The sequence below is a fragment of the Panthera leo genome, chromosome A3 (genome assembly GCF_018350215.1).
Source record: "Panthera leo isolate Ple1 chromosome A3, P.leo_Ple1_pat1.1, whole genome shotgun sequence".
Lineage (NCBI taxonomy): Eukaryota > Metazoa > Chordata > Mammalia > Carnivora > Felidae > Panthera > Panthera leo.
In genome coordinates, this window is record NC_056681.1 from 115,295,307 (window position 1) to 115,323,209 (window position 27,903).

The 27,903-nt window shown below is 39.2% G+C and overlaps 1 protein-coding gene across 5 annotated transcripts in view; it reads right to left on the bottom strand.

Moving 5' to 3' along the window:
* LCLAT1 (lysocardiolipin acyltransferase 1) overlaps positions 1-27,903 on the bottom strand; it is a 181,698-nt gene that overhangs the window by 149,866 nt on the left and 3,929 nt on the right. Inside the window, exon 2 of one of the 5 annotated variants that reach the window (XM_042933323.1) lies at positions 1,295-1,345. The exons of 2 other annotated variants lie outside the window; for them this stretch is intronic. Coding sequence is in view for 1 of the 3 variants with exons in the window: in XM_042933321.1 (XP_042789255.1) it covers positions 4,260-4,267 (8 nt within the window). In the remaining 2 variants the exon portion in view is untranslated. Of the gene's footprint in view, positions 1-1,294; positions 1,346-4,259; positions 4,446-26,463; positions 26,700-27,903 lie in introns of those variants that run through there. 2 more of the 5 variants (XM_042933324.1, XM_042933321.1) reach the window with 2 other exon arrangements.

Sequence of the window (27,903 nt, forward strand, 5' to 3'; positions counted from 1 at the left end):
CAGGCTCTCAGATTCAGCTGGTTACCTGACACCTGGGTGTTTAAAAGTTCTGTCAAACTGAACACATCCAGAATAAATATCATTATTATTCCTGTCCCTTCCTCTCTGTCCACTCAGCAATCATTTTTCTCCATCTCTGTAAATGGCATCAGCATCTACCCCAATTCTCTACCAAGAAACCCAGGACTTACCTTTCATTCTTTCCTTTCCCTCACACTCCCAAAATCCAATAAAATCAGCAAGTGTTCTGTCAACTTTATCTCCAAATATACATCCTAAATCTAACATTTTGCATCAATTGCCATTGCCACCACCTTAACCCAGGCCATCATCATCTTTTGATTGAACTATTACTGACTTCCTCTCTTTCAGTCTTGGCCAAACCATATCCCCACCTACAGCCAGTCCTTTCTCTGTATTGTGGCAAAATAAAACAAAACAAAACAAAAACAAACAAACAAAAATGGGAACCTGATTATCATTTCCCTGTTTAAGACCCTTTAATGGTTTTCCACTGAGCCTAGAATAAAAATCAAATTTTTACCCAAAATCTACAAGTCTTACCTAGGTTGGCTCCCACCCTCACCTTTCCAAGTATATCACCTCTCATTCCCTTTCGCCCACATTCCAAGGGCTCTCTCCCAGCTGGTTCTCTCACAGGCTACTTCCTGCTTTGGGGCTTTGTGCAAACTGACCACAACGCCTAAAATGGTCTTTTCAGACTTTGGCTTAACTACCTTCCTTTCTTCTTTTTAGGTGTCAACTTAGCGTTGTCCCCTTAAGGCTGACCTAGTTAGTAGTAGTTAGTAGTTAGCAGTTAGTAGTAGTGAGAGCACTACTTTTTCTCCTGCCTCAATCCTGATCGCATCTTTTATGACTCTCATTACAACTTGCGGTTACTTTGTTCATTCATCTGTTTTCCTGTTTTAGGCCTGAAACTCCCTCCAGAATTTTAGTTTTACAGTTTTATGGTTGTGAGAACTGTACTGATACTGCTCACGATTATAGCCTCAGCATAAAACCCAGCACACTCGGAAAGAGCTCAATTACTACTTGCTGAATGGCTTAGTATAAAAAATGGGGAAGATCAGATGAACTGCGACTGCCATTTTATGTTTTTTCAGGAATCCAAAAGCGGGTACAAATAAATATGGTTGAGCTGATCACAATGTCTTTCAATTCTTGGTCCTTTTATTGTTTTTGAATTTATACAGAGCCCTTTCTATTTAAAAGTTATAACCATACAAGAAATACAAGTAATACAAAAAAAATAACAGAAAAAATGTCATCTTACATTCAGAGAGTATTTCCTAGTCTCCAACATGTTTTCCAATGTTTACTTCAACTGAAATACAGAAAGCAGGTATTATTTCCACCTTATACAATCATTAAGACTCAGGGAAGTCAATGAATTGCCCAAAATAATTTTTTTAGTGTCACAGCTGAGGTTTTGAATCTTGTTCAAACCTTGTTTCTTTTACTTTTTTTTTTTTTTTTTTTTTTTTTTTGTATTCTGTTTTAGTGCACAGTTTCAGCCTTTTTTAAACTGAAGCACACAGTAAAGCACAGTGAAGGGCACAACTCCTACGAGTATACAGTTTGATGACTTTTTACAAAGCATACCCAGATCAAGACACAAATTACTGCAACCCAGAAGCCTCCTTCATGCATGCTCCCTCCCAATCATTAACTACCCCCAATCTGACTGTAACCACTATTTGACTCCTAGGACTATAGTTAGTGCTGTTTTTTAACTTTACTGAAATGAAATCAACAAGTATATACTCTTCTGTATCTGGTTACCTCAAAGTTATATGTGCAAGATTCATCCATATTAATACCTGTGGGAATGGCCCATTCTTTTCCATTGCTGTATAGTATTTAACTGTAAATATATACCAAAATTTATCTATTCTGTTAGATGTTAGAATGTTTTCCAGGTTTTAGCTATTATGAATAATGCTGCTAATGAACGCTCTTATTTTGTAGATGAAGAAGCTGAGGCCCAGAAGAGGAAAATGACTTAGTCAAAGAAACACAGCAATTGGGCAATCCAACTGGATCTCAGAAGGCCTGATTTCCCCTTTACTATGTGACATGATCAGCACTCAGAAGTCCATTTAAATCTTAAAAGGTATTTTTTAATGCTTACATAATACAAAACCAAGTTTTAAGTTACAAACACTATGCCAAATATTACTGTAGTATCTGGTTACCAAAGCTACTTCAATAAAAACTTTTTAAATAAATGTAATCTTCTCTAATTTGTGGCATTCGATGAGATTATGAGGTTTGGGGTAGAAGTCATTTATTTTTATACATATCACTATTCCAGAGAGATTTATTTAATTTACAGTCAAATAAAATTTTGGTTCCCAGATTAGAAATGTCTCAAATTAGTAATTCTGACAAAATATGGACAGAGACAACAGTCCCAAATTATGAACAGGTAGCATTCCAAAACTTTGCTTTTAAATCAGTGGTTTGGAATTCAGAATGCACTTTCTCATAGAAATTATATAATACACAGTTACCACATTTTCAGATCAGCCTGCAAAAGCCAACTTTACTTAAACATACCTAAAAATAGCGCTAATAACAACACAGTCTTTAACTACTATGAACAAACACCTAACTTCAAATAATAATTTATAAAACTCTATCTTAATACCCCCCATCTCATGTTAACTCCTATCTCCCTGTCTTTTCTTCAAAATGCCTCTGTGATCAGCTTATGCCTATTTTTTAATCCCTCACCAATACTCTTCACTTTATGTTCCCAGATCCTGGGCCACAGAATTCAGACCACAACTTATCCCATAATTTCTACCCCTTAAGCAAGCCCTTGAGATTTTCAATGCTATAAAAAACTCTGGGAGGAGAAAGACAAAGAGAAATGAGGTAGGGGCGGGGGATCACAAAATCTCAAGAAACCCTAAAAAGTAGGTCTGTTTTCACCAGAAAGCACAATCACATGGAATTTTTCTAAGTTCCTACATTCACTGAAATGTTCTTCACTGCAGCCCCATTCAGTCCTTCTGGACTTTTTAAAATCCTGGGGTGGGCAATTCCGAGCAACTCCCCTTCTATTAGGAAAGCTACCTATTCCATTCCTTCTCACATTCTCTCTCATTTCTCACTCTAAATGGAAAGATAAAGGGGCATGTTGATAACATCAAGTCCTTAGGTCACACGGAACTAAAGGAGAGATGGTGCCCATTAGGAAAGCTACCTATTCCATTCCTTCTCACATTCTCTCTCATTTCTCACTCTAAATGGAAAGATAAAGGGGCATGTTGATAACATCAAGTCCTTAGGTCACACGGAACTAAAGGAGAGATGGTGCTTCGGGAGTATTCAGGCCATTAAGGTCACACTAATCTACAACATATTATATACAAGTTAGGAACCGCAAACAAAAGTTTTGGAGCAAATAGTTTCAAAATGGATAACAAAGTTTCCAGAAATGAGAAAAATCTACCTTTATATCACAACATAACATTCCGTTTCTTGTGGCTCACCTTTTCTTTCCAATAATTATAGTGAAGATGTATCCTACATTGTCTCCGTACAACTAACACTGAACCTAGTATACCACAAATAGGTAGAATTCAGGGTAACAAAAAAACCAGATCCCAACTTGATGAAATTAATTTACCAACAAATGGAGAAGTCAATTTCTACTAAGTCTGGGTGAGGAAAACCAAAGGACAAGAGCTATATTAGCCTTGAAATCCAATGAAGATGATGATAAGTGGCCAAAAGAAACGTTAAAAGTCAAAAATGTCCTCAAAGAATTGTTAAGCACAAGAATGAGCACTGGAGTCTCTAAGCTTTAAATAATGGATGTTTTACAGGAGGTAAACTAGGAAGGAAAGACTGTATCATTCTGTCAAATAAGTCTTTAAAGTAAGTATGTAATGGGCCAATAACCTTAAATGGACTAAAAAAGTTAGGTGCAAACTATAAAACTACCATTTCTGTGACTGAAGGGAACAAGAAAGCACACATATTAAGTGTGGCAATGTAAAGATAATGTATCCAAAAGTAATCCGAGCTAGCTTGTTACAGACAACTAAATACCTCATCAGAGAGCTGCCAACCTATAAACAATAACAGTGTACGTTTACCTACCCACTATTTAATATAAGCTGGTCCTTCCTGCTTTCACCACTTAATGTATGACTTTAGGCAAATTATTTAACCTCGCTGGGTCTCAATTTCTACATTAGTAAAATAGCACTAAAAATGCTACCTACCTCATCATTACTGTGAAGCTTAAATGACATAGGGTAGATTCTGAGTAGCTCCAGGGACAGAGTAAATATTCAGCAAAGGTTAGCGACTATTGTTTTCTTCAAACTGGTATATTAAAAAGTTACTTGAAGTCACTTCACTAACACTACTTTTGAAAACTTCACAACCCTCAGGACAGTGCTAACACTATGTGGATGTTCAGTATTTATTGACTGAAGACTAATAACTCATACGGAATCTAGAACCTTGAAGTTGAAGTAGATTTTAGAAGTATCTGGAACAATTTCACTTACTTCAACAATAAGAGTCATGGGAAATTATCAAATATTTGCTTAAATATTTCCAGAGACAGAAACTTGCTATCTACAACAAGGCATACAGAACAATTCTAATTACCAGAATGTTCCTTTTGAAGTTCTCACTGTCCTAATTACTCTCATAAACTTCCTATCTGAACAGATGAATTCACTAGAGGGCAATATTAGGCAATATTAGGAGAAATCATCTATCAGAAAAAAATCATTCAACATTTATTCTGGCTGAGAGAAATACTGCACCCAATTGTATAATACAAGTATGTTAATGTTTAAATTATTCATTTAAATATACACTAACATACACGTTCAGAAAGATTCAAAGAAAGGTTATAAAATCATTAATACTTAAATGTCCCTGGGAATAAGGTAAGTAATTCAGATTATCATAAAGCATGGGCTTTTTCCAATCCCACAACAAGGCCTCCCAACAATTTTAAGCAATTTTAATAATTACATGTTTATAAAAGAAAAGCATACAAAACCAGATTACATTTATTACTGCTCCTTGCAGCCATACTCTGAGTAACCACAGCTTTCCATGAAAGGACCCAGTGCCCAAAAGAAAATTATCAACTTCTTTAAGAAAATCCAAATCTGGACCTGTGTATAACCAATTATTTAAATGATCTAAAACCAAATTATTTTGAAATGCCCACATTCATTAACAAAGTGATGGTACAACTCTAAAGGTTCAGTTAGCTCCAAGACGGTCCCATGAGGAAGAACTGCCCTCGAATACCCTCTGACTCCCACTCATCGTAATTCACAACATATGTTCACAGTGATACATGGAAAGAAAAAACAAGGAAAAAGAGGAATTGTTTATAGCACACCCTTCCACCTCATCGCATTCCCACCGTATGTGAAATTTCACAGCTCACATGCAGATTCCATCCCATCAGGTAGAGGGCTCCACAGAATCCCCTCACCCACAAGCCACTTGTGTCTCCACTTGCAATCCATTTCAGCATTCCTTTACTTCAGATCAATTTGCAGGGCTTTTGACTTTTTTCCCTCTGAATCAGTTATACCATTTGCCTGATTCTCTTATTATGAGTTAAATAAAATCTTTAACATAAGTTTATTTTTCTATCTGTGTAAATCACCATATCATCATTTAATGCACTAGTCAACGTTTTTACTATTGGTAAGACATTGTTCAATACATAGATGTTGTTCAGTACTTAGATTATCAACACAAAAATACTCCAAACAGTGAGTATAACTGGACTTTCTGGAAAGGCCCATCTCCCCATGTAAATTAATAAACAGGCTTTTGAGGAATCAATACCTTATGAATTTCATTGGCATGAATGAGGTCATGAGCTCTGGATGAAGCAAGGAAATCAGGTTTCAGAACCTGCAAAGCTCATGTTCAGAGTGTAGATGATGGTCAAGCCAGTGAACAACCACCACAGTGAGGTGCTGTCCACTCACCTCCACTGGCCATTTAATGTTTCCCTTTAAAAAGTTAAAACAACCAAGAATTCATGTCAGAAGACAAATAAGTTGATAGTCTCTGCTCAATAAAAGGTTCTCAAAATGTGCCATCCCTTTGAATGTGTCCACATTCATCTACCCACCCATAAATGTAGATAAATGTTTATATCACTTCAGTAAAAATAGCAACACAAGAGTCTTTGTTTGGTTTCATAAATTATCAAGAATATAATCATGGGGTACCTGGATGGCTCAGTCTGTTAAGTGTCTGACTTCGGCTCAGGTCAATGATCTCACGGTTCACAGGTTCGAGTCTCGTGTCAGACTCTGTGCTGACAGCTCAGAGCCTGGAGCCTGAACCTGGAGCCTGCTTCATGAATTCTATGTCTCCCTCTCTCTCTGCCCCTCCCCCACTCGTTCTTTCTCTTTCTCTCTCTCTTAAAAATGAATAAAACATAAATATAAATATAAATACAAATACAAATATATATACATATATGCATGTTATATATATATTATATATTATGTATATATATATATTTTTTTGTATATTTGTGTGTGTGTATATATATATATAATGATGGATGGGTGCCTGGGTGGCTCAGTCAGTTGAGCATCCGACTTCAATTCAGGTCAGGAACTCACAGTTTGTGAGTTGGAGCTCCACATCAGGCTTTGCGCCAATAGGGCAGAGCCTGGATTCGCTGTCTCCCTCTCTCTGTACCCCTCCCACTGCCTCCCTCCCTCCCTCCCTCTCTCTCTCTCAAAAATAAACATTAAAAAATAATATAATTATAGAGAATTATAAAGGGAAGTAAAGAAATAAGAAGCATACTGATAACAGGGTCAAAGCAGATGTTCCAAATTCAAGTGATCTAAGTCAAGAGAATGGGTGGTTTCTAAACTCACCAGATTCTTCTCCATCTACATGCTCTCTTTACCCCAAAGACACTAAAATTAAAAAAGCATCATAATAGATATCAACCTCTTCTACTAATTACAATGTGATGGCTAATTTTATGGGCCAATGTGGCCAGGGACAACACTGTTTCAGGATGTGTCTGTGAGGGTGCTTCCAGATGAGATTAGAATGTGAACTGGTGGACTCAGTGAAACAGATTGCCCTCTCCAATGTGGGTGGGCATCACCCAATATGTCGAGGGCCTGAATAAAACAAAAAGCAGAGGAAGAGGAACTCACCCCTTTTTTGCCTACCTCACTGAGCTAGGTAGGGCATCTCATCTTCTGTGGCCCTAGGACTGGGATTTACACCCTCAGCTCCCCTGGGTTCTCAGGCCTTCAGACTCAGACTGAATGACACAACTGGCTTTCGTGAGTCTCAGTCTTGCAGAGAACAGATCATGAGATTTCTCAAACTCCATAACCAGGTAAGCTAATTTTTCATAAATCTTTCTTCCTACTTCCTCTCTCTCTCTCCACACACACACACACACACGTATGTGCATATATATGTAATAATAAATAACATTACACTACATTGTATTACATTATAAAACAACATATAAATAATAAAAAACAAATATACATAAATACATTTTTTAAATGGAGATATATATAAATATCTATCTTCTACTGGTTCTGCTTCTCTGGAGAACCCTGACTAAAACATACACACACACACACACACACACACACATCCTGCTCTTGTTCAGAACAGTCTCATTTATTTTATATTTATATACATTTTTATTATATATATTTATATATGTATATGTTTATAAATATATATAGGCAAACTATCTTCCAAGAGGAAACACCTGCCCTCCATTGACTGCTGAGGCCATGGATATACTACTATAGGTCAAAAATCAACTATATTCAGACACAACAAATCATTACACTATGTTTTATACTCAAGAGAGGTTGGAGAGAAGGATATAATTTGTTTAACGCAAAAAAAAAAATAGTTTCAGGCAACACAATGATTCACAGATAATCTTTCCTCTTCCTTATCTTTGATTTAAAAGTCTCACTTAATGCATTAGCTAAACATGGCACAAAAGATTCGGGACAGGGAGGGAGGGGGAGTTGCTGGCAAGACTTAAAGAAGCAAAATTATCTAATAGGACTCTTGGGTTCTTTCCCAAAACTATTTAAGAAAACTGAAAATATCTGAAATGAGTAAAAAAGGTAATATCTCCTGCCTCTCTACAAAACAATACTTCCAAGACCTGGTCTATCAAAAATATTTTGCACAGGGGCGCCTGGGTGGTTCAGTCAGTTAAGCATCTGACTCTTGATCTGGGCTCAGATCGTGACCTCACAGTTTGGTTTGCAAGTTGGAGCCCCATATGGGGAAGTGCCCCCCCAGGACGGAGGCTGCCTAGGATTCTCTCTCTCTGCCCCTCCCTAACTCTCTCAAAATAAATAAATAATTTCTTTTTAATTTGCCCAAAACCTATCTGAATGCCATTAAAATATCTATAGAAAATTCAAGTAATAAGGCAGTTTACCGAATGCAAGAACAGTATGTATTATAACTCTAAGGGCACTTCCATTTTGATAAGAAGAAGAAAAAAAAGTTTCCATTTTTCTGAGCAATTTCTGATGTAGCCATTGGTCCATGATCCTTATCCTCTTGTGTAAGCCTCAGGGAACACAAAACAAAACAAACAAAACTAATATTTATGAACATGTATTTCAAATCAAGAAAAAAAATTAACACATGAAAAACTTTAAATTTAGAAGTCTCAATATGTACTTTTTCACATGCCAATAATAAAAGTGAAGCCTTAGAAGTAGATTTAACTGTCAACTGCAACAGTTCAGGGTGTAAAACCCTATACTCAATGAGGAGGTCTGAAGGCCCTGTCTCCTTTTTTCCCCTTTACCATAAATGTTTTCTGTATATTCCTGACCATGTAACCACTAAATACAAAAATTACTAACATGTAAAAACTACTTCTGTTCTCAATTTTGAGACTACTTCCCATAAACTGGCAAAATTTTTAAATTGGCTTCAAGTTTTGCAATTAATTCCAATTAGAAAAATTTGTTTAACTTAAAAGAAAAACAAGGGCATTTATGAAAAGCCCACGGCTAACATCATACTTAAGAGTGAAAGACTGAAAGCTTCCCCCTAAAATAAATCTACAGATTCAATGTAATCTCTATCAAAATTCCAAAGGCCTTTTTTTTGCAGAAATAAAAAAGCTGAATCTCAAATTCACATAGAATTACAAAGCATTGCAAGTAGCCAAACAGTACTGAAAAAGGAGAACAAAGCTTAAGGATCACACTTCTCGACTTCAAATCTTACTACAAAGCTTACAATGATCAAAACAGTGTGCTATACAGGCATAAGAAGAGACATGCAGACCAACGGAATAGAACTGTGAGAATACAGAAATAGACCCATACATCTATGGTCAACTGATTTTTGACAAGGATGCCAAGACCATTCAATGAGGAAAGAACAGTCTGCAATAAATGGTGGTAAGCGGACATCCACATGCAAAAGAAGGAAGTTGACCTCTCTATCATACCCGTGGACAAAAATTAACTCAAAAGGATCAACAACTTAAATGCAAGAGCTAAAACTAAAAAACTGTTAGAAGAAAACACACAGATCAATCTTCATGACTTCAGATTTGACAATGGATTCTTAAATATGACTAAAAGCCCTAGCAACAAAGGAAAAAAAACAGATAAATTGGACTTAATCAAAATTTAAAACTTTTGTACATCCAAAGGATACTATCAACAAAATAAAAAGACAACCCACAGAATAAAAGAAAATGTTTGCAAATCAAGGGTTTAGTATCCAGAAAGTAAGCAACTCTCATAACTCAACCACAAAAAGACAAATAACTTTTTAAAAAGGACAAAGGATGTGAATAGACCTTTCTCCAAAGAGGACATACAAATGGTCAACAAGCACATGAAAAGATGCTCACATAGTCTTTGCCATTGGAGAAATGCAAATCAAAACCACAATGAAATAGTACTACTTACTCCACAAGGATGGCTATAATTTTTTAAATGGGAAATAACAAGTAATGGTGAAAAACATGGAAAATTTGGAACCCTTAAACATCGCTGATGACAGTATAAAATGGTGCATGTGCTGTGGAAAACAGGTTGACAGTTCCTCATATATAGAATGACTATATCACCCAGCAATTTCACTCCTAGGTATTTACCAAGGACTAGAAACAGGTTCTCAAACAAATACTTGTCCACAAATGTTTATAAAAGCAACATTATTCACCATAGCCAAAAGGTAGAGACGACTTAAATGCCCATCAATGGAGGAATGGCTAAACAAATTGTGGTATATACACAGGAAATACTACTCAGCCTTAAGGATGAATCAAGTACTAATATATGCTACAATACGGATGAACCTCAAAAACATTACATTAAGTAAAAAAAGTGAGACTCAATAAGTACATACTATATGATTCTATTTATATGAAATATCCAGAACAGGCAAATTCATAGAGACAGAAAGCAGATTTGGGTTGCCAGGGGCTGGGGAAAAAAAGAGAAGTATATGCTTAAAGGTACAGGGTTTGCTTCTGAGATAATGAAGTGCTTTGGAACGAGAGAGAGGTGGTGGTGGCACAACACTGAATGTACTAAATGCCACTGATTTGCTCACTTTAAAATATGTCAATTTCACCTCAATTAAAAAAAAATCAACAGACCAATACCAAATGTCATACATAGCCTTTTTTCCAAGTGTCCACAGTACAGGTCATTTATAAAAACTGATAGTCTGGGGCACCTGGGTGGCTCAGTTGGTTAAGCATCCAACACTTAAAATCTCATTGTCCAGAGCCTACTTGGGATTCCCGCGCCCCCCCCCCCAAATAAATAAGAAAACTTAAAAAAAAAATGATTATCTGTTAAGCCATAATTTTACAGGGCACATTTTCCAATTTTATTTATTTATCTTGAGAGAGAGAGAGGGCACAAAGGAGGGGCAGAGAGAGAGAATGCCAAGCAGGCTCCACAATGCCAACACAACACAGAGACTGATGCAGGCCTCAATCTCACAAACCCTAAGATCAAGACCTGAGCCGAAATCAAGAGTCAGATGCTTGACTGAGCTACCCAGGTACCCCACGTTCTTCCTTTTTAAATGGGAGGCCACATGACCAATAAAGTGTTACTGGTCAGAAACCAACGGATCCAATTCAAACTCTACAGAATACAGGAGACTGAAACGGTGTAGTGAGTCATATACAAAGAAGACTTTTTTTTTTTTTTTTAATTTTTTTTTCAACGTTTTTTTTATTTATTTTTGGGACAGAGAGAGACAGCATGAACGGGGGAGGAGCAGAGAGAGAGGGAGACACAGAATCGGAAACAGGCTCCAGGCTCCGAGCCATCAGCCCAGAGCCTGACGCGGGGCTCGAACTCATGGACCGCAAGATCGTGACCTGGCTGAAGTCGGACGCTCAACCGACTGCGCCACCCAGGCGCCCCACAAAGAAGACTTTTAAAAACATACTCAGGGCGCCTGGGTGCCTCAGTTGGTTGGGCATCCGACTCTTGACTTTGGCTTGGGTGGTGACCTCAGGGTTCCTAAGATCGAGCCCCATGTAGGGCTCTATGCTGACAATGAGGAGCCTGCTTGGGATTCTCTATCTCTCTCTCTCTCTCTCTGCCCCTCCCCACTCGCGCTCTCTTTCTCTCTGGCACTCTCTCAAAATAAATAAATAAATAAAAATGTAAGAGAAAAAACAAAAAATATATTCATCCAAATTTACCCAACATAAAGAATGCTATCTCCTTCAGACTAGTTACTTTGAATATACTTATTCTGCTGTTGCACTACTAAAAATACTTTCAAACTTGTATAGTTTGAAATATCCTTTGGTCAGCTCAGGTGACAAACAAAAAGGTAATTCTCAATTGTATTTACACCTTATTTTTAAATAAAACTGGTATTAACCAACATGATCACCTGACCTGATCACCTAGGTTGGCCCTAAGTTAGTTAATTACAAACAACTCTAACTTCATAGAATAAAGTTTTAGCACAAATTCAGTTACTTCACTCAATACACTAAAACTTTTGAAGACATGTCGTGTCTTCAGATCTGCATTTGTCAAAGTAGATCCAGGCTTCGGAAAGGGTCCCCCTCCAGATAAACTGAAGCATTCACTGCCATCAACACCACCTTTCAGTACATGTCCATCAACCTTCTCCTTTCCTTTCTACTCACAGGCTTCCTACCTAGAAGGGTCCTCTCCCCAGCCAATTACCAAAATCCTACCATCTCTTCAAGACCATACTCAAGTAACATCTGCTCCATGAATTGCTCTTTTGAATTCCAGAAATATTTCATGATCTGTACTGCTCACTTGGTCATCACATGCTATTTTTATACTGTCATCTTTTAATATATTCTGGCTTTTCAATTATAGTTTTTAAGGAACTGGAAAATGTATCTTCTATCTCCAATGCAACTCACTGGAGATACACACTGAGTGGCCCACCCAAGAAACACAAGAGGTGTTTGTTTTCATTTGTTCTATATAAAGACTAAGACAGTATTATTAGCCTGGACCTGATGAAATGTGGTGAGTCTTGAGTAGCTGCCTAAGGAGTGTGGGTTCCATCCTACCATAATGGAGAATTGCAAGTTCCTGAGCTCCACAGTGATGTAGAAAAAGCAGTCCTCAGTCCACAGCTGCCAGAGGGGGAGTTGGTAAAGTTCCAACCCTTCAATCAAGAAGGAGCTCAGCAAAAAGGGTTAAGTAGGGACTCTACAATCAGAAGGCACTGAGTGTGCCGCTGCCAGCTCAAGGACTCTGGGCAAGCTATAGGACTTTTTAAAAGCTTCACTTTCAGGGTGCCTGGGTGGCTCAGTCAGCTAAGCATCCAACTTCGGCTCAGGTCATGATCTCGTGGTTCATGGGTTCAAGCCCCGCATCGGACTCTGTGCTGACAGCTCAGAGCCTGGAGCCTGCTTCAGATTCTGTGTGGCCCTCTCTCTCTGCCCCTCGCCCGCTTATGCATGTGCTCACTCTCTCTCTCTCTCTCTCTCTCAAAAATAAACATTAAATATGTAAGTAAATAAACATTTAAAAAATAAAATAAAAAAATAAAAGCTTCACTTCCTTTATAAAACAAGGATGATAAAACAAAAACCTACCTAGCTGTAATATTACATAAAATAACACACACCACAATGCCTACCAAAGAATAAACACTGCAGCCTGCCACCAATTCTCTGATATCAACTGGGTATCCTACAATTGCTACCTGGCGTTAGTATCAAATCCCACAAGCTAAAGGGCAAGACACCCAACAAGACTGCTTTTGCAGCACACATCCCCCAAGCTATCAGAACTTCTAACTTGGCTACAAATTCAAGGGCTCCCATAACACTCATTCAAGTGCAGTAATTTGCTATAATGATTCACAGAACTTGTTGAAAACACTATACTTAACCAATTACAGCTTTATTATAAAGGATACATACAACTCAGCAACAGCCAAGTGGAAGACACGCATAAAGCCAGGTCTAGGGAAAGAGAATGGAGGGATTCAGAACTTCCACGCACCCCCTCTCTCGGGGAAATTCAGGTGTCCCCCTTCTAGCACATCCATGTGTTCACCAGCCTGGAAACTCCAGTGTCCAGAGTTTATATAAATGGGTTCGTTACACAGGCATGGTTGATTGAATCATAATTTATGTATGACTGAACTCAATCTCCAGTCCCTCTCCTCACCCCAGAGATCAAGGGGTAGTAAAGTTCTGACCCTCTAATTGAGAGCTGAGTCTTTCCCAGACCCTCCCTTGAAACTATCTAAGGGCCCATCCCCGAGTCATGTGATCACCATAAACTCAGGTAAGGTTAAAGGAGGCTCATTATGAATAACAAAAGATACTCCTACCCCTACTCAGAAAATTCCAAGGGTTATTGGAGTTCTACATCTGGATCCAGGGACAAGAACCAGACATTTCTTTATTATATCACATGCACAATAAATGGAAGCTATTATTTTAGAAACCTAGTAGTAGGCTATCAAAATAACACAAGCATAAAGATGAGGAAGAAAAAAAAAACTTCAAAAACTTTACAAAAGAATAGAAAAAAGGGGGTGGGGGGGTCAAACTGAATATAACAATTCAAGTATGTATGACTAAATAGAAACAGACACATCCAGCAGGGAACTGAGGAAGGGACTGAGAATGAATTTAGTGTTAACCAAGTTGAGATTGAATCACAACCAGTGATTTCAAAAGGACCCAGGCAGATGAAGAATGTGCACCTAGAGACGGAGAAGGACACGGCAGACTCAGTTTTCAGACTTATCCACATAGAAAAGATTCCCTACCCGCCCCCCAAAGGAAGCCCTCACTACTCAAGAGAGGATACCTGCTAGTGGTGTCACATAACCATCTACTAGAGTCAAACAAGAGCAAGTTAGTTACTGCATTAAGCCTAAAAGGCAAGGGCTGACCTCTAGAACATACTCCATTTAATATTTTAGACTCTAAACAAAATGGTAATTCATTTTTAACATAAAGATTCAAAAAGAACCACATGACCTGGGAATGCAAGCTGGTGCAGCCACTCTGGAAAACAGTATGGAGGTTCCTCAAAAAACTAAAAATAGAACTACCCTACAACCCAGCATTTGCACTCCTAGGCATTTATCCACAGGATACAGGGGTGGTGTTTCGAAGGGACACATGGACCCCCATGTTTATAGCAGCACTATCAACAATAGCTAAAGTATGGAAAGAGTCCAAATGTCCATCGATGGATGAATAAAGAAGGTGTAGCATGTGTGTGTGTATGTACATATATATATATATATGTACATACACACACACACAGACACACACACACACACAATGGAGTATTACTCGGCAGTCAAAAAGAAGGAAATCTTGCCATTTGCAACTATGTGGATGGAATTGGATGGTATCATGCTAAGTGAAATTAGTCAGAGAAAGACAAAAATCATATGACTTCACTCCTATGAGGACTTTAAGAGACAAAATAGATGAACATAAGGGAAGGGAAACAAAAATAATATACAAATAGGGAGGGGAACAAAACATAAGAGACTCATAAATATGGAGAACAAACTGAGGGTTACTGGAGGGATTGTGGGAGAGGGGATGGGCTAAACGGGTAAGGGGCACTAAGGAATCTACTCCTGAAACCATTGTTGCACTATATGCTAATTCAGATGTAAATTAAAAATAAAATTATAAAAAGAAAGAAAGAAAGAAAGAAAGAAAGAAAGAAAGAAAGAAAGAAAGAACGAACGAACCACATGACCAAATACCAAACAGAAATGCTAGGTCTTGTTCTTTGACAGAAAAGGACCATTTTATTACCTATCAACAGGAAACTTATAATGCATCTAACAGAAGTGTTTATTTTTTCAAGGAAAAGTTATGGAACAACCACAGAACATTTCAACAACACAACATAAACAGAACAACCATAATCAATTCAGAAAATCTTCCTGTTCAGATACATGAAGCAGGATAAACACTTCAAGCACAGACACCATTACACAGATTTTACTCAAAGCTTTTACAGTCCAGCTTTTAGAAAGTACATTCAATAACTAGGAACTACCATTTTAATGGCCCACACTTCAGAAGCATCACAACTTATTTTACCCCACAATGTACATATTATAGAGGTGGCTTTTAGACAACAGGTTTGAGCACTGGAAACTTGATCAAGGCGAAAGGGCCCACAGAGACCCCCTAACTGAATACAGACATGCCCATCAAGCCACCCACTTCCAAATACTCATAGGCCATAACTATCCAAAGGGCTGCTTACAACCAGACACAGTTACCAAAAAAGGGAAAATTCCCCATGTTCCCATACCTCCTCACCTTCCCCCTTTAAAAACAGCCCTCACCTCCTGCCTCATGGCAGACAGCCTCTCCTCTGTTGTCCTGCCTGCTGCTCCCTTGAGGTATATTCAATACACTTCTATCTCTTTGTTCTGTCTTGGGCAAATCCTTTCACAGCCCGTGCCACTATCCCCCACCCAAACATCGCCCCACATCTAGGGGCCCCCATGTGACTGGCATAGACACCACACATATCATCACCTCCTCTTGTTGCTGGCATCCCAGAACAAAGTCTCAACTCTGTCTTTCAGCCAGTGAGGGTGAGAAATGGAGGAAGAAAGGGAAAGCAGGGAGTGGGAACAGCATACTGGGCTAGTCAGATGGTTCCTGGTATCTAGTACTGACTGCGTTAATGAACAGGCTTATTGACTCAGGAATCTGAGAGACTGTGCTGGCTGCAGTGCTAAGTAAGGACGGGAATGCCAGAACAGTGTAGTAAGAGCCCAGCGTGTCCCATGTTTCCAAACTCCAGACTGAAAGGGAGGCAGCACTGTTAAACCGGCCACGTCCTTGGAGTTTGGGTTTTTCCCAGATAGCAACACCTCTAGACAGAATATAGAGAGTGAGGGCAAAATCCAAGCCTAGATCCCAACCTCCATAGGGAATGGGGTAAGGGACAGCTCCCTGCCCCACACTCCACAACATCTGATGTATTCAAGTTCCAAAGACTGCTAGAGGAACTCGAAGATGTTCCGAAAGAAAGCAGGTATGACACACTATCCCCACTTCCTGGACTCTGGGTCTAAGGCCAAATTAAAAGGACGATTCTGCTCTGCACACAGAAAATGTCTGCATCAGGGAGACAGTTGTTTTTGTTTATAGTAGTACTTAATTCCATTAGAATATGTAAACCAATTATAACTATAGTTATCTACCTACATATAAACTCCTTGTTCACGTGGGGGGCATCCTGCATCGTGGTTTATTTTCATTATCCTAAGCTAACAGTAGTGAGGATGCCCTTGGCTCAAACCACCCCCTAACTTGCTCCAAATATATAACCCACAGAAAGCCAAGCTACTCCCCCAACCCACTGCTAATTTCTGACAGGCTTAAATTCTCTCAGCCTCTGAAGATCCCCTCTCAATCAATTCACCAATGCTACCTTACTCCCAACACCTGAACCCCCAAAGCCCCCCAAATTCCTGAAGTAAAACATTTGTAAATACTGAGGGTCGGAGGGAATAGTCAATGTAAGTAACAGATATCCTTGAGCCATCTCTCCAGTTCCTCCCTCTTCTCTCACCTCAAGTCCTACTCCCCCCAAAAATCACCTTGGAAACCCCAAATGGTTACCCCTAGATTAAGCAAAATTCAGCCCTTTCCGGTTCTACTTACTTGTGAGCATTCCCAGTCCATCAAGGTGCTGAGCTCTAAATTTAGCCTTCCTTCTATCAAGATCTACCCTCCAAATTTTTTTAAGGCAAATAGATAATATTTTTGTTACTTTGTTAAGCCACATTTCCAGCCCTAATGCTTCTTCCTAGTACAAAGGAAGGCAAAACAGGATCTCCATGACCAATGTTTACTGAATTAAATTACCAGGCCACTGTTGTAAGGAACTGCTCATCAGATCAGACTGTCCACTTCCCTTTCTCAGAGCAGCAAGGTCACGTGCATGTTTAAAATGTCCTCACTTCCAAAAGCAACTGTTATCAGTTGCTTTGCTTCATTCTTTCCAATTGTCACCAGTGAAATCTAGGACCTAACTATCAGGAAAAAAATCCCTTCATTTTTTGTTACAAATTAAGAACTTACGTCTCAGGAAAATAAAATCAGTTGTTCACAGTCTTCTAAATTTTTTTTAATGTTTATTTATTTTTGAGGGGGGGAAGAGGGAGAGAGGGAGAGAGGGAGAGAGGGAGAGAGGGAGAGAGGGAGAGAGAGAGAGAGAGAGAGAGAGAGAGAGAGAGAAAATGAACATGAGCGGCGGAGGGGCAGAGAGAGAGGGAGACACAGAATCCAAAGCAGGCTCCAGGCTCTGAGCTGTCAGCACAGAGCCCGACTTGGGGCTCACAAGCCGTGAGATCATGACCTGAGCTGAATCGAACACTCAACAGACTGAGCCTCCCAGGCGCCCCAATTGTCCACAGTCTTCTAATAACAAAACAGTTCGTCAGATGTAGGAGGTACTGTGAGAAGGGTTGTTGACATATCTCTTAAGCCTCACAACCACCACAGCAGAAAAAGCACCGAGGCTACTCCCAGTGGTTAAACAGGTTAAAAAACAAAATCCCCTGCTCCGAATCACAAGGACAGGAAATGCTACCAAGGGATTCAAGCCCATCAGGCTAAATTCACAGTTCAAGCTGTTAATGGATTATTTAAACAAATAAAAAGATAACTTGGTGTCTTCCATGCAAATATAAAATGAATAGCTGTCTATGATTTTACTTTACTCACTAATTATGGCCCAAATAAGATGTTCCATCTGGCTCAAAAGGCCATCTGGCGTTTGGCCAAAAAGCACAAACATATAGGCAATCAGAAATGGTGAAACGAGGGACACCTGGGTGGCGACTGCAGTTCATGTCATGATCTCGAAGTGTGTGGGTTCGAGATCCACAGCGGGCTCTGTGCTGACAGCTGAGAATCTGGGGCCTTCTTCGGATTCTGTGTCTCCCTCTCTCTCTGCCCCTCTCCTGCTTGCGCTCTGTCTCTCTCTCTCTCAAAAAGAAATAAACATTTAAAAAAAAAATGGTGAAACAAATTTGCTTAATAGATCCAAAACTTGGCCCCTTACAGAAGAGAGGAAAAGAGACAAATTGTATCTCTGAACAAAAAATTCATATGCATGTCTTAAGGACAAGAATAATTTGCGGCACCTGGATGGCTCAGTCAGTTGAGTGACTGACGCTTGGTTTCGGCTCAGGTCGTGATCTCACAGTTCATGGGTTCGAGCCCCGAGTTGGGCTTCGTGCTGGCAGTATGGACACTGCTTGGGATTCTCTCTCTTTCCCTCTCTCTCTGCCTCTCCCTTGATCGCTCACCCTCGCTCTCCTTCTCAAAATATATAAACAAACTTTAAAAAAAAAAAAAAGAATTTGCATTGCTGTCAGTTACTGACAACTTACGAAGTTGTAAAATAAATGAAAAAACAAAAGCTGCAGACCCCATAGGCTAAACCTACTGGAAAAGTGCTCTAGATATCACACGGTTTCCAACAAAGACCCCAGTAATCCTCTGCGTTACTGAAAGACTTTCACAGAATTTCCTTACATAGCTCTTAATCACTATGCACAATGCCTATTTCTCCTTTTAGAAAAGAATCCACAGCTTCAAGGTTTCCAACAACCTCTAGAAAAACGGAGTCCTCTCCAGAAAACTAATCTTCCACTAAGATAACATTTTCTCTGTCACATACTAAGCCAGAAATTTAGATTCACTATGAATTTATAAATGTATATATATGTATGTACATATGCACATGCACACACACACATACAAATACAGAAATAATCCACTAGATTGTCAAATTCCTTAAGAGATCTAGAACGAATGAAGGCATGGTTTTACTGAACAAAGACACAAGGAATTACTCTCTGGAGAAATAAAGACAGAGTTAAACTATCACTTCCAAGTAAATGACCCAAAATTAACTTCTTCAGTGTCTTACTGGCCTATTTATGTATCTTAATTTCTATCCTATGTTTTCTTCCATAAAAAAAAAAAAAAAAAAAAAAAAAAAAACAATCCCAGTCCAACTTCCACCTATGGTAAAGTTGATTAGATCTGCTGCCCCTACTGTTCCAGCTAACAGCAATTAAAAAACCCTGCACAAACAAAAGAAGACTCTGAAGGTGGAGAGAGAAAGGCACACCAGCTTGGAACTCGGGACCCATGGAACAACACAGTGGTGAATCTCCTGGGCTTTCCTTTTGGCTCATATACCATACGGACATGGAGTTGAAGAAGCCAGTTATCCAGAAACGCCAAAGGGGGTAGGCAAAAGAAGTCTATTCTCTTTCAAAGGACCAAGAAAAGAACAGCACAACAAACTTTTAGATAACAACCACTGCACTCCAGCCAAAAACCACAGACAAAACTGTGGCCCACGCCATCCACTACAGCATTGGCCAAGTAGGGAGCTAACCTTTCACTCTCACCAGGCTGTAACATTACACCTCAACGTGACTCCTTCCCTTAGCCAATCCTTTACCCCTGCAGGGGTGATATCAAAGGCCAGACTTCCCTGCCAGGTAGGTTTAAGACTCCCTTCCCCAGCCACACAGTGTCTATGGAAACTATCTGTAGAGCCTGGACTTTACTCCCGTGACAGTTACAAGGCACTCCTTCCCATCCCCATGTGGGCAGTACGCGGCAAGGCCTAGTAGAGAGGCAAGACTTTCACCACCTCCATAGTGTGGGGTAGGAAAGCCACCCCTCCCAGCAAGGTCAGCGGAGGCCCATGGCAGGAAACAGACAAGGATGCAGAGTAGTATTCAGCGGAGGCCTAGAGGGGAACTGAAATACCCACCCCTGCCAGGCAGCAATGAGGAGCCCCACTCTGTGTGCAGGACAGACTACAACTCACCCAAAATGAAACAGGTAATTTGAAAAGCCCTGTAACCATTAGGAAAATTGAACTCATAATTAAAAACCACTGGAAAAAGAAATCTCCTGGCCCAGATTGTTTCATCAGAGAATTACACCAAATTTTTAAAAAGGAGTTAACACAATCACTTCCAGAAAATACAATAGGGAGCACTTTCCAATTCCATTTACGAAGCTAGTATATTACTCCGATGCAAAAACCAGAGAAAAAATAGTACAAGAAAAATAAAACTACAGACCGATACATGAATAGAGGCACAAAAATATGTAACAATGCATTAGCAAATAAAATTCAGCAGGACATAAAAAGTTGAATTTAATCAGAGATGCGTGGTTAGTTCAATATTCAAGAATCAATCAGTGTAATCCACATTAACAAACTGAAAAAAAAAAATCCACATGACCACACTAATCTATACAGAAAAATTATCTGATAAAATTCAATGCCTGTTCATGCGATAAACTCTCGGAAAAAAACTGGAATAAAGGAGAATGTCCTCAACCGGGTAATGACAATCTACAAAAACCCTCAGTAAACATTATTATACTTAATGATAGAAGACAAAATGCACAATCCCCATTACTGGGAATGAGGCAAGGATGTCCCCTCTCACCATTCTAGTTCACATAGTACTGGAAATACTAGTCAATGCAAGGAGACAGGAAAAGGAAATAAAAGCTACACAGAAAAGAAGTAAAACTGTCTTTATTTGCAGAGGACATGATGGTTTACACAGAAAATCCCAAGAAATCTACTCCAAAAACCTCCCAGAACTAATAAGTGAGTTCAACAAAGTTGTAGATACAAGACAAACATTTTTGTCTATTTTTTAACGTTTATTCCTTTATTTTGAGAGAGAGAGAGTGTGTGTGAGTGAGAGAGAGAACGCAGCTGCAAGTTGGTGAGGGACAGAGGGAGAAGGAGGGAGAGAACCCCAAGCAGGTTGCACACTGTCAACGCAGAGCCCGATGTGGGGCTCAAACACATGAACTGTGAAATCATGACCTGAGCCGAAGTCAAGAGTAGGACACTTAACCGACTGAGCCACCCAGGCGTCCCCAAGATAAACATTTTAAAAAGCAACTGCATTTCAAGTGAAAAGGCAACCTACATGAGAAAATTTTTGTAACTTATCATATATGATAAGGGGTTTTGTATCTAGAATATATAAAGAACTAGTATCACTCAGTAATAAGGAAGCAAATAACCCAATTTCTTAAATGGGCAAGGGGTACCTGGATGGCTCTGTTGGTTGAGCCTCTGACTTCATTCAGCTCAGGTCATGATCTCACTGTGTATAAGTTAAAGCCCCACATGGGTCTCGCTGCTGACAGCACATAGCCTGCTTCGCATCCTCTGTTCCCCCTCTCTGCCCATCCCCCACTCATGCTTTCTCTCTCAAAGATAAACATTAAAAAAAAAATGTTTTAATGGGCAAAGGATCAGAATAGACATTTTTCCAAAGAAAACATACAAACGACTAATAAGCACATGCAAAGATGTTGGACATCATTTGCCATCAGAGAAATGCAAATCAAAACACCTCACACCTCCTGGGATGTTATAATGTAACTTCTCTATAATGTCCCTATAATCAAAAAGACAGGTAATAATAAGTGTGGGTGTGGATGTAGAGAAATGGGAACACCCACACACTGCTGAGGGATTGTAAAATGGTACAGCCTGGAGAACAGTCTGGCAGTTCCTCCAAAATTTAAATATATGTTTACCAGACGGCCCAGAAATTCAAGTTCTAGGTGAACACCAAAGAACAACTGAAACATACATGTACCCAAAAACTTGTACTTGAGTGTTCAAGGCATCATTATTCATAATAGCCAAGAAGTGTTCATCAACTGATCAACGGATAAATAAAATGTGTCCTATCCATGCCTTGGAACAGCTCATTATTCAGCCATAAGGAATGATGCACCGACACATGATACAGCATGGACAAACCTTGAAAACATGTTGGGTGAAAGAAGCCAATCACAAAAGACCACATATTCTATGACTCCACTTACGTGAAATGTCCAGAATAGACAAATACACCAAGACAGAAAGCAGATTAGAACATGCTTCTAAGGGGAAAGGTTGGGGGTTAGGGAAGCGTCACTGCTCATGAACAGAGGGCTTCTTTTTGAGGTGATGAAAATGTATTAAAATTAATTGTGGTAATGGTCGTACAACTCAGTGAATATATTAAAAATCACTACCAAATCCACAGCTGAGTTCTTTGCAGAAACTGACAAGCTGATTCTAAATCATATGGATTTGTTGGGGAACCAGAATAGACAACACAAACTTGAAAAAGAAGAACAAAGTGAGAACTCATACTTCCTGATTTCAAAACTTACCACAAAGCAACCGTAATTAAGACAGTGTGGCACTAGCATAAGGACAGACATAGACAATGGGATGGAGAGTTCAGAGACAAACCCATTTGTCTATAAAACCACAATATGACCCTGCGACTGCATTCCTGGGCATTTATCCCAGTGAAATGAAAACTCAAGTCCACACAAAAACCTGTATGTGAACGTTTATTTATAACAGCCAAAAACTAGAACTAACCCAAAATACCCTTCAATGGATACATCCACACCAAATGCTAATGATCTTAAGGAATACGAAGCAAGAAAAAAGAACAAACCATTGATACAGGCAACAACATAGATGAACCTCCACGGAATTATGTTACGTAGAAAAAGACAATCCCCAAATGTTACACACTGTATAATTCCACTTATATAACATTCTTGCAATAGCAGAAATTACAGAAAGGAAGAACATATTAGTGGTTGCCAGAGAAGAGGGTGTGTGGCTATCCAAGTACCACATAAGGAATCCATATGGTGAAACTATTCTGTGTCTTGGCTGTATCAATGTCAATATTCTGGTTGCAATATTGTGCTACAATTTTGCAAGATGTTACCTTGGGGAAAATGTACATGGGTTCCTTTTGTATTACTTCTTGCAACTGAAAGTAACTCTATAATTACCCCAAAATAAAAACTTAAAAGAAAGGCAGAGGAAGATCTGACCACATACAGAAGAAGAAAAGGCAATGTGACCACAGATGCAGGGAATGGAGTGATGTGGCCACAAACCAAGAAATGAAGGCAGTCACCAGAAACTAGAAGAGGCAAGGAACATATTTTCCCCTAGAGCCTCTGGAGGTGGCACAATCCTCCCACACTTTGACATCAGCCAGTGAGTCTGATCTTGGACTTCTGGCCTCCAGAACTGTGAAAAAAAATTTTTTTGATGTACTAAGCCACCAAGTTTGTGGTATTTATCACAGCAACCACAAGAAACTAATATAAATACCCATCTCCTAGAAACATTATAAACAACGAACAAATATGTATGGAAAATGCCCTGACGAAGTCAGAAGCACAACTGCAAAAGAGAAAAACATATACAATGTTAGAGGGCTTAATTCAAAATAAGAATATTCATGCCCCTAATTTTTGAGAGTTAAATAAATCTGAGATAAAAAGAGAAATAAAAATAGCTTTGGGAATAATTATGTCCCATGTAGCCTGAGTTCCCTGAAGATTAGCCCACTCAATACACAAGAACTATTTATAACAGTGGCTCTAGCAATGATTCAGTCTTGATTAACTTGACTTGTAAGGTATTTCTTCTCAGAAGGCAAGAGAAGGTAAATTGGGCTGGTTTCACTCCAACCCTAAATAAACTCAGCAAAATAAGGTTACTCTAGCACACCCTAGACTACTCTACATTACTTCAATCCTGCTTCTACACTTCTCTCCCATTGTTACAGAGGACAAAGCAAATATAGTTCTTCTTTTAATTTAATCAATTGGTCTTAATTAACAGCCATGCAGAAAGTACAACTTAAGTTTCTATTTGTAGTTATTCACATTAACAAGTATGTCAGTCCAGTAATTCACAAATTCTCCAGTTTGAATACTACATCATAAAATACCATTATGTACACACAGAAATAAAAACCCAGTAGTGTATGTTTACTGAATTTCACAATGATATAAAGGCACATGCAAGAGTATTAAGAGTGCCAGGACACCCAGGTGGCTCAGTCAGTTAAGAATCTGACTCTTTATTTCAGTTCACGTCATGGTCTCACGTTCATGGATTTGAGCCCCACATTGGGCTCTGGCAGTGTGGAGCCTGCTTGGGAGTCCCTCTCTCCCCCTCTCTCTGCCCCTCCTGCATGCTTCCTCTTGCTCACTCACGCGCTCTCTCTCTCTCTCTCCCCCTAAAATAAAAAACTTTAAAATATATTTTTTATATATTATATATATGTTAATGTGTAAGTTTATAAATTTTTATATATATGATATATATATATATATAAAGAGTGCCAAAATAATCACAACACACGAAAGGGGAAAAGGGCAAAAGGATGTCTCATTTAAAAATCCACATTATAGGGGCACCTGGGTGACTAGGTTGGTTAACCGTCCAACTTTGGCTCAGGTCATGATCTCACGGTTCGTGGGTTTGAGCCCTGCATCGGGCTCTCCACTGACAGCTGGGAGCCTGGAGCCTGCTTCCAATTCAGTGTCTCCCTCTCTCTCTGCCCCTCCCCCATTTGTGCTCTGTGTGTCTCTCTCTCAAAAATAAACATTTAAAAAAATATATTAAAACTCCCACATTACAGAGAGAATCACCCTATGCAGCTAGTCAATTGTGTTCGCAAGGATATACAGGAACTTTGAGCATAACTTGTAATACAAAGCATACTCTTATTCAAATCATAATCTCTTACACTTAAAGCCACATAAGTATATTTACATAAAGTATATTTTAAATTTAAACTAGATTAAAACAGGCAAAACAGCAGACTCTGGAACTAGACTGCCTAGGTTCAAACCCATGTCATTTAACCTTTCTGGGCCTCAGTTGCCTCGACGGTAAAACAAAGACTATAATAGTATTTACAGGGGACACTGTGAGAATTAGAGGAATTACAAACTTAACAGCATTTTAGGACTGAACCCAGTATGTAGTAAGCACTCAACAAATATTAGCTTTTACGATTAATAGCTACTAAAAGAGAGTGTCACCAAGACTGCCTATGGACCTCATGTTTTACAGCTGCCATGCTTACCTTTCATCACAGAAAACCCACATGTGACAAGAAGTGACAAAAATCTCAGTGATCTCTGTACAGAAGGCACTGATTTATCCCTGCCCTCTAGACAGTAAATGCAAGGACAGGAATTGTGTCTTATTCAACTGTGTCCCATCACCAAGTTCATGGTTAAGTGTCCAAAAATATTCCAGTTAAGTAAATAAACATTACCGTGTTCAAGCCACTCCATTTACCATCATTTTCCTCTGTAAGCCCACAGAGGCAAATTTTTATTTAAAGGCTATGCAATAAAAACACAATTCTAAGAAAGCACTTGTATTACAACAACAGGACAGCAGAAATAATGAGAGCCAAGACAAAGCTGCCTTCCCCAAGATACCAGAACATTCCTGTAGGGAAAGAGTTAATATCTGAGCCAAAAACAATCCCCTTCTCTCCACACGAAGAAGGCTGTGAATGGCTGCAGTGCTCACTTCTCCTCCTCCTGGTTCTCTTATTCCTAACTTCTGTCATTTGCTTTGTGACACCTGTCCTTACCAGGTCACCAGCTCCACGAGTTCTCCCAAGGGGATTAACTATACACTTATTTTAAAGCATAAAATGGAGGTGAGCTCTTATGTGACATGGAAAACTAGGGGTAGCTTAAGTCTTCCCTTTATTGTCCCCAGAGCAGCAACCTACTTCCAGTGAGGAAGTTAACGATTTCAGTTTTCAGAAACCTCAACTGTGAAAGTCTGCTGATAAAAGTGGCTGATCACCCCTGGTCAGCTTTCATTGATGGTGCCCCTCAGACATGCCTTCCATCTGCCTCTGGGGTTATCACAGTAGGATCCCTGTGTCCCCACTGCCAGACAGAGAGGACCAGGTAAAGACATGATGGCTGAAAGTTCACAAAGGCCTTTTTCGAACTTTCCCTCACTGCTACTGGGAACTCACCACAGGCTTTTCTCAGCTCCATTACTTTATCCAAAACCTTGCAGCCAAAGGGATCACAGGAGTCCTCGTTATCCAAGAGCAATTAGCATAGAATGGAAAAAGCCACACAGTGATTTCTCTTAAACAGCGACATTTCACAATGATGAAAAAGAGAGACTGGATTAGAATTTCCACCTTCAAAAATGAAACGAAATACAAATCAACTTATTTGCATAATGTATCTTATATTAACCAAAATTTAGGTTACACTCACAACTATGCACTAATTCTTAGGACAAGGAATTAATAAGGGATTGGGACATAATCTTGTGGCTAAACTGTAAAACGGCATGATATGACAATCTTGATTTCACATCTGCCTTTTGCAAGACAATTATCACAAAAGAAAAATCCTAGATTTCATCATTTATTCCCCTGAAGCCTCTCATGCTCCTTTTAAATTCTTACAAAGCATCTCTCTTGTCATCATTCCTGCTGGTTTTCCTCATCAAGTTAATTAGCCTAACATGGCCAATTCTCACTAGCACCTCTTTAAAGGATAACAGAAAGTGCACAAATCTTAGGTGTGCAACTTGAGTTTTTACATATACATACACCCATGTAACTACTGCCCAACTCAACATACACAACATTTCCAATACCCCAAAAGGTTGCCGGAGGAACCACCGCTTCGACTTCTAGGACCAGGAAATAGCTGAACCTGTTTTGGGACTTCACTTAAAGGAATCATATGGTATACAATCTTTTGTCTGGCTCCTTATGTCTACGAAACCCATTCATGTGGACGCGTGTATCAGCAGTTCATTCTTTAACTGCTTTCATAATGTTTCCTTTTATAAATGTACCACAGTTGACTTGTCCATTCTACTGTTAATGTACGTTGGGTTTTACCTAATTTTTAGCAGCCACAAATAAGGGTTCTACAAACATCCTTTTACTTTTGTTTTGTTTTGTTTTTGTAGACATATAAATCTGTTCCTCTTGGATTCCAGCCATTCTAGAAGGTGTGTAGTAGCTCACTGCTTTAATTTCCATTTCTCTATTGACTAATAATGTTGAGCACCTCTTTTTTTTAATGTTTTATTTATTTTTTGAGAGCAAGAGAGTGTGAATGGGTTAGGGGAAGAGAGAGAGGCAGACAGAGGATCCAAAACGGGCTCAGTGCGGACAGGCTGACAGCAGCCCAATGCAGGGCTTGAACTCACCAACGGTGAGATCATGACCTAAGCCGAAGTCAGATGCTCAACCTACTGAGCTACCCAGGCGCCCCTTGAGCTCCTCTGAAGGTCTGTATACAGACCTTCAGAGATCCTCTAGTAGAAAGAGCCTGTTCAAAATTTCTGTATATTTTTTAATTGACTTTTTCTTATTAATTGTATACACACACACACACACACACACACACACACACACATTTTGGGTAGGAGTCCTTGGTCAGAT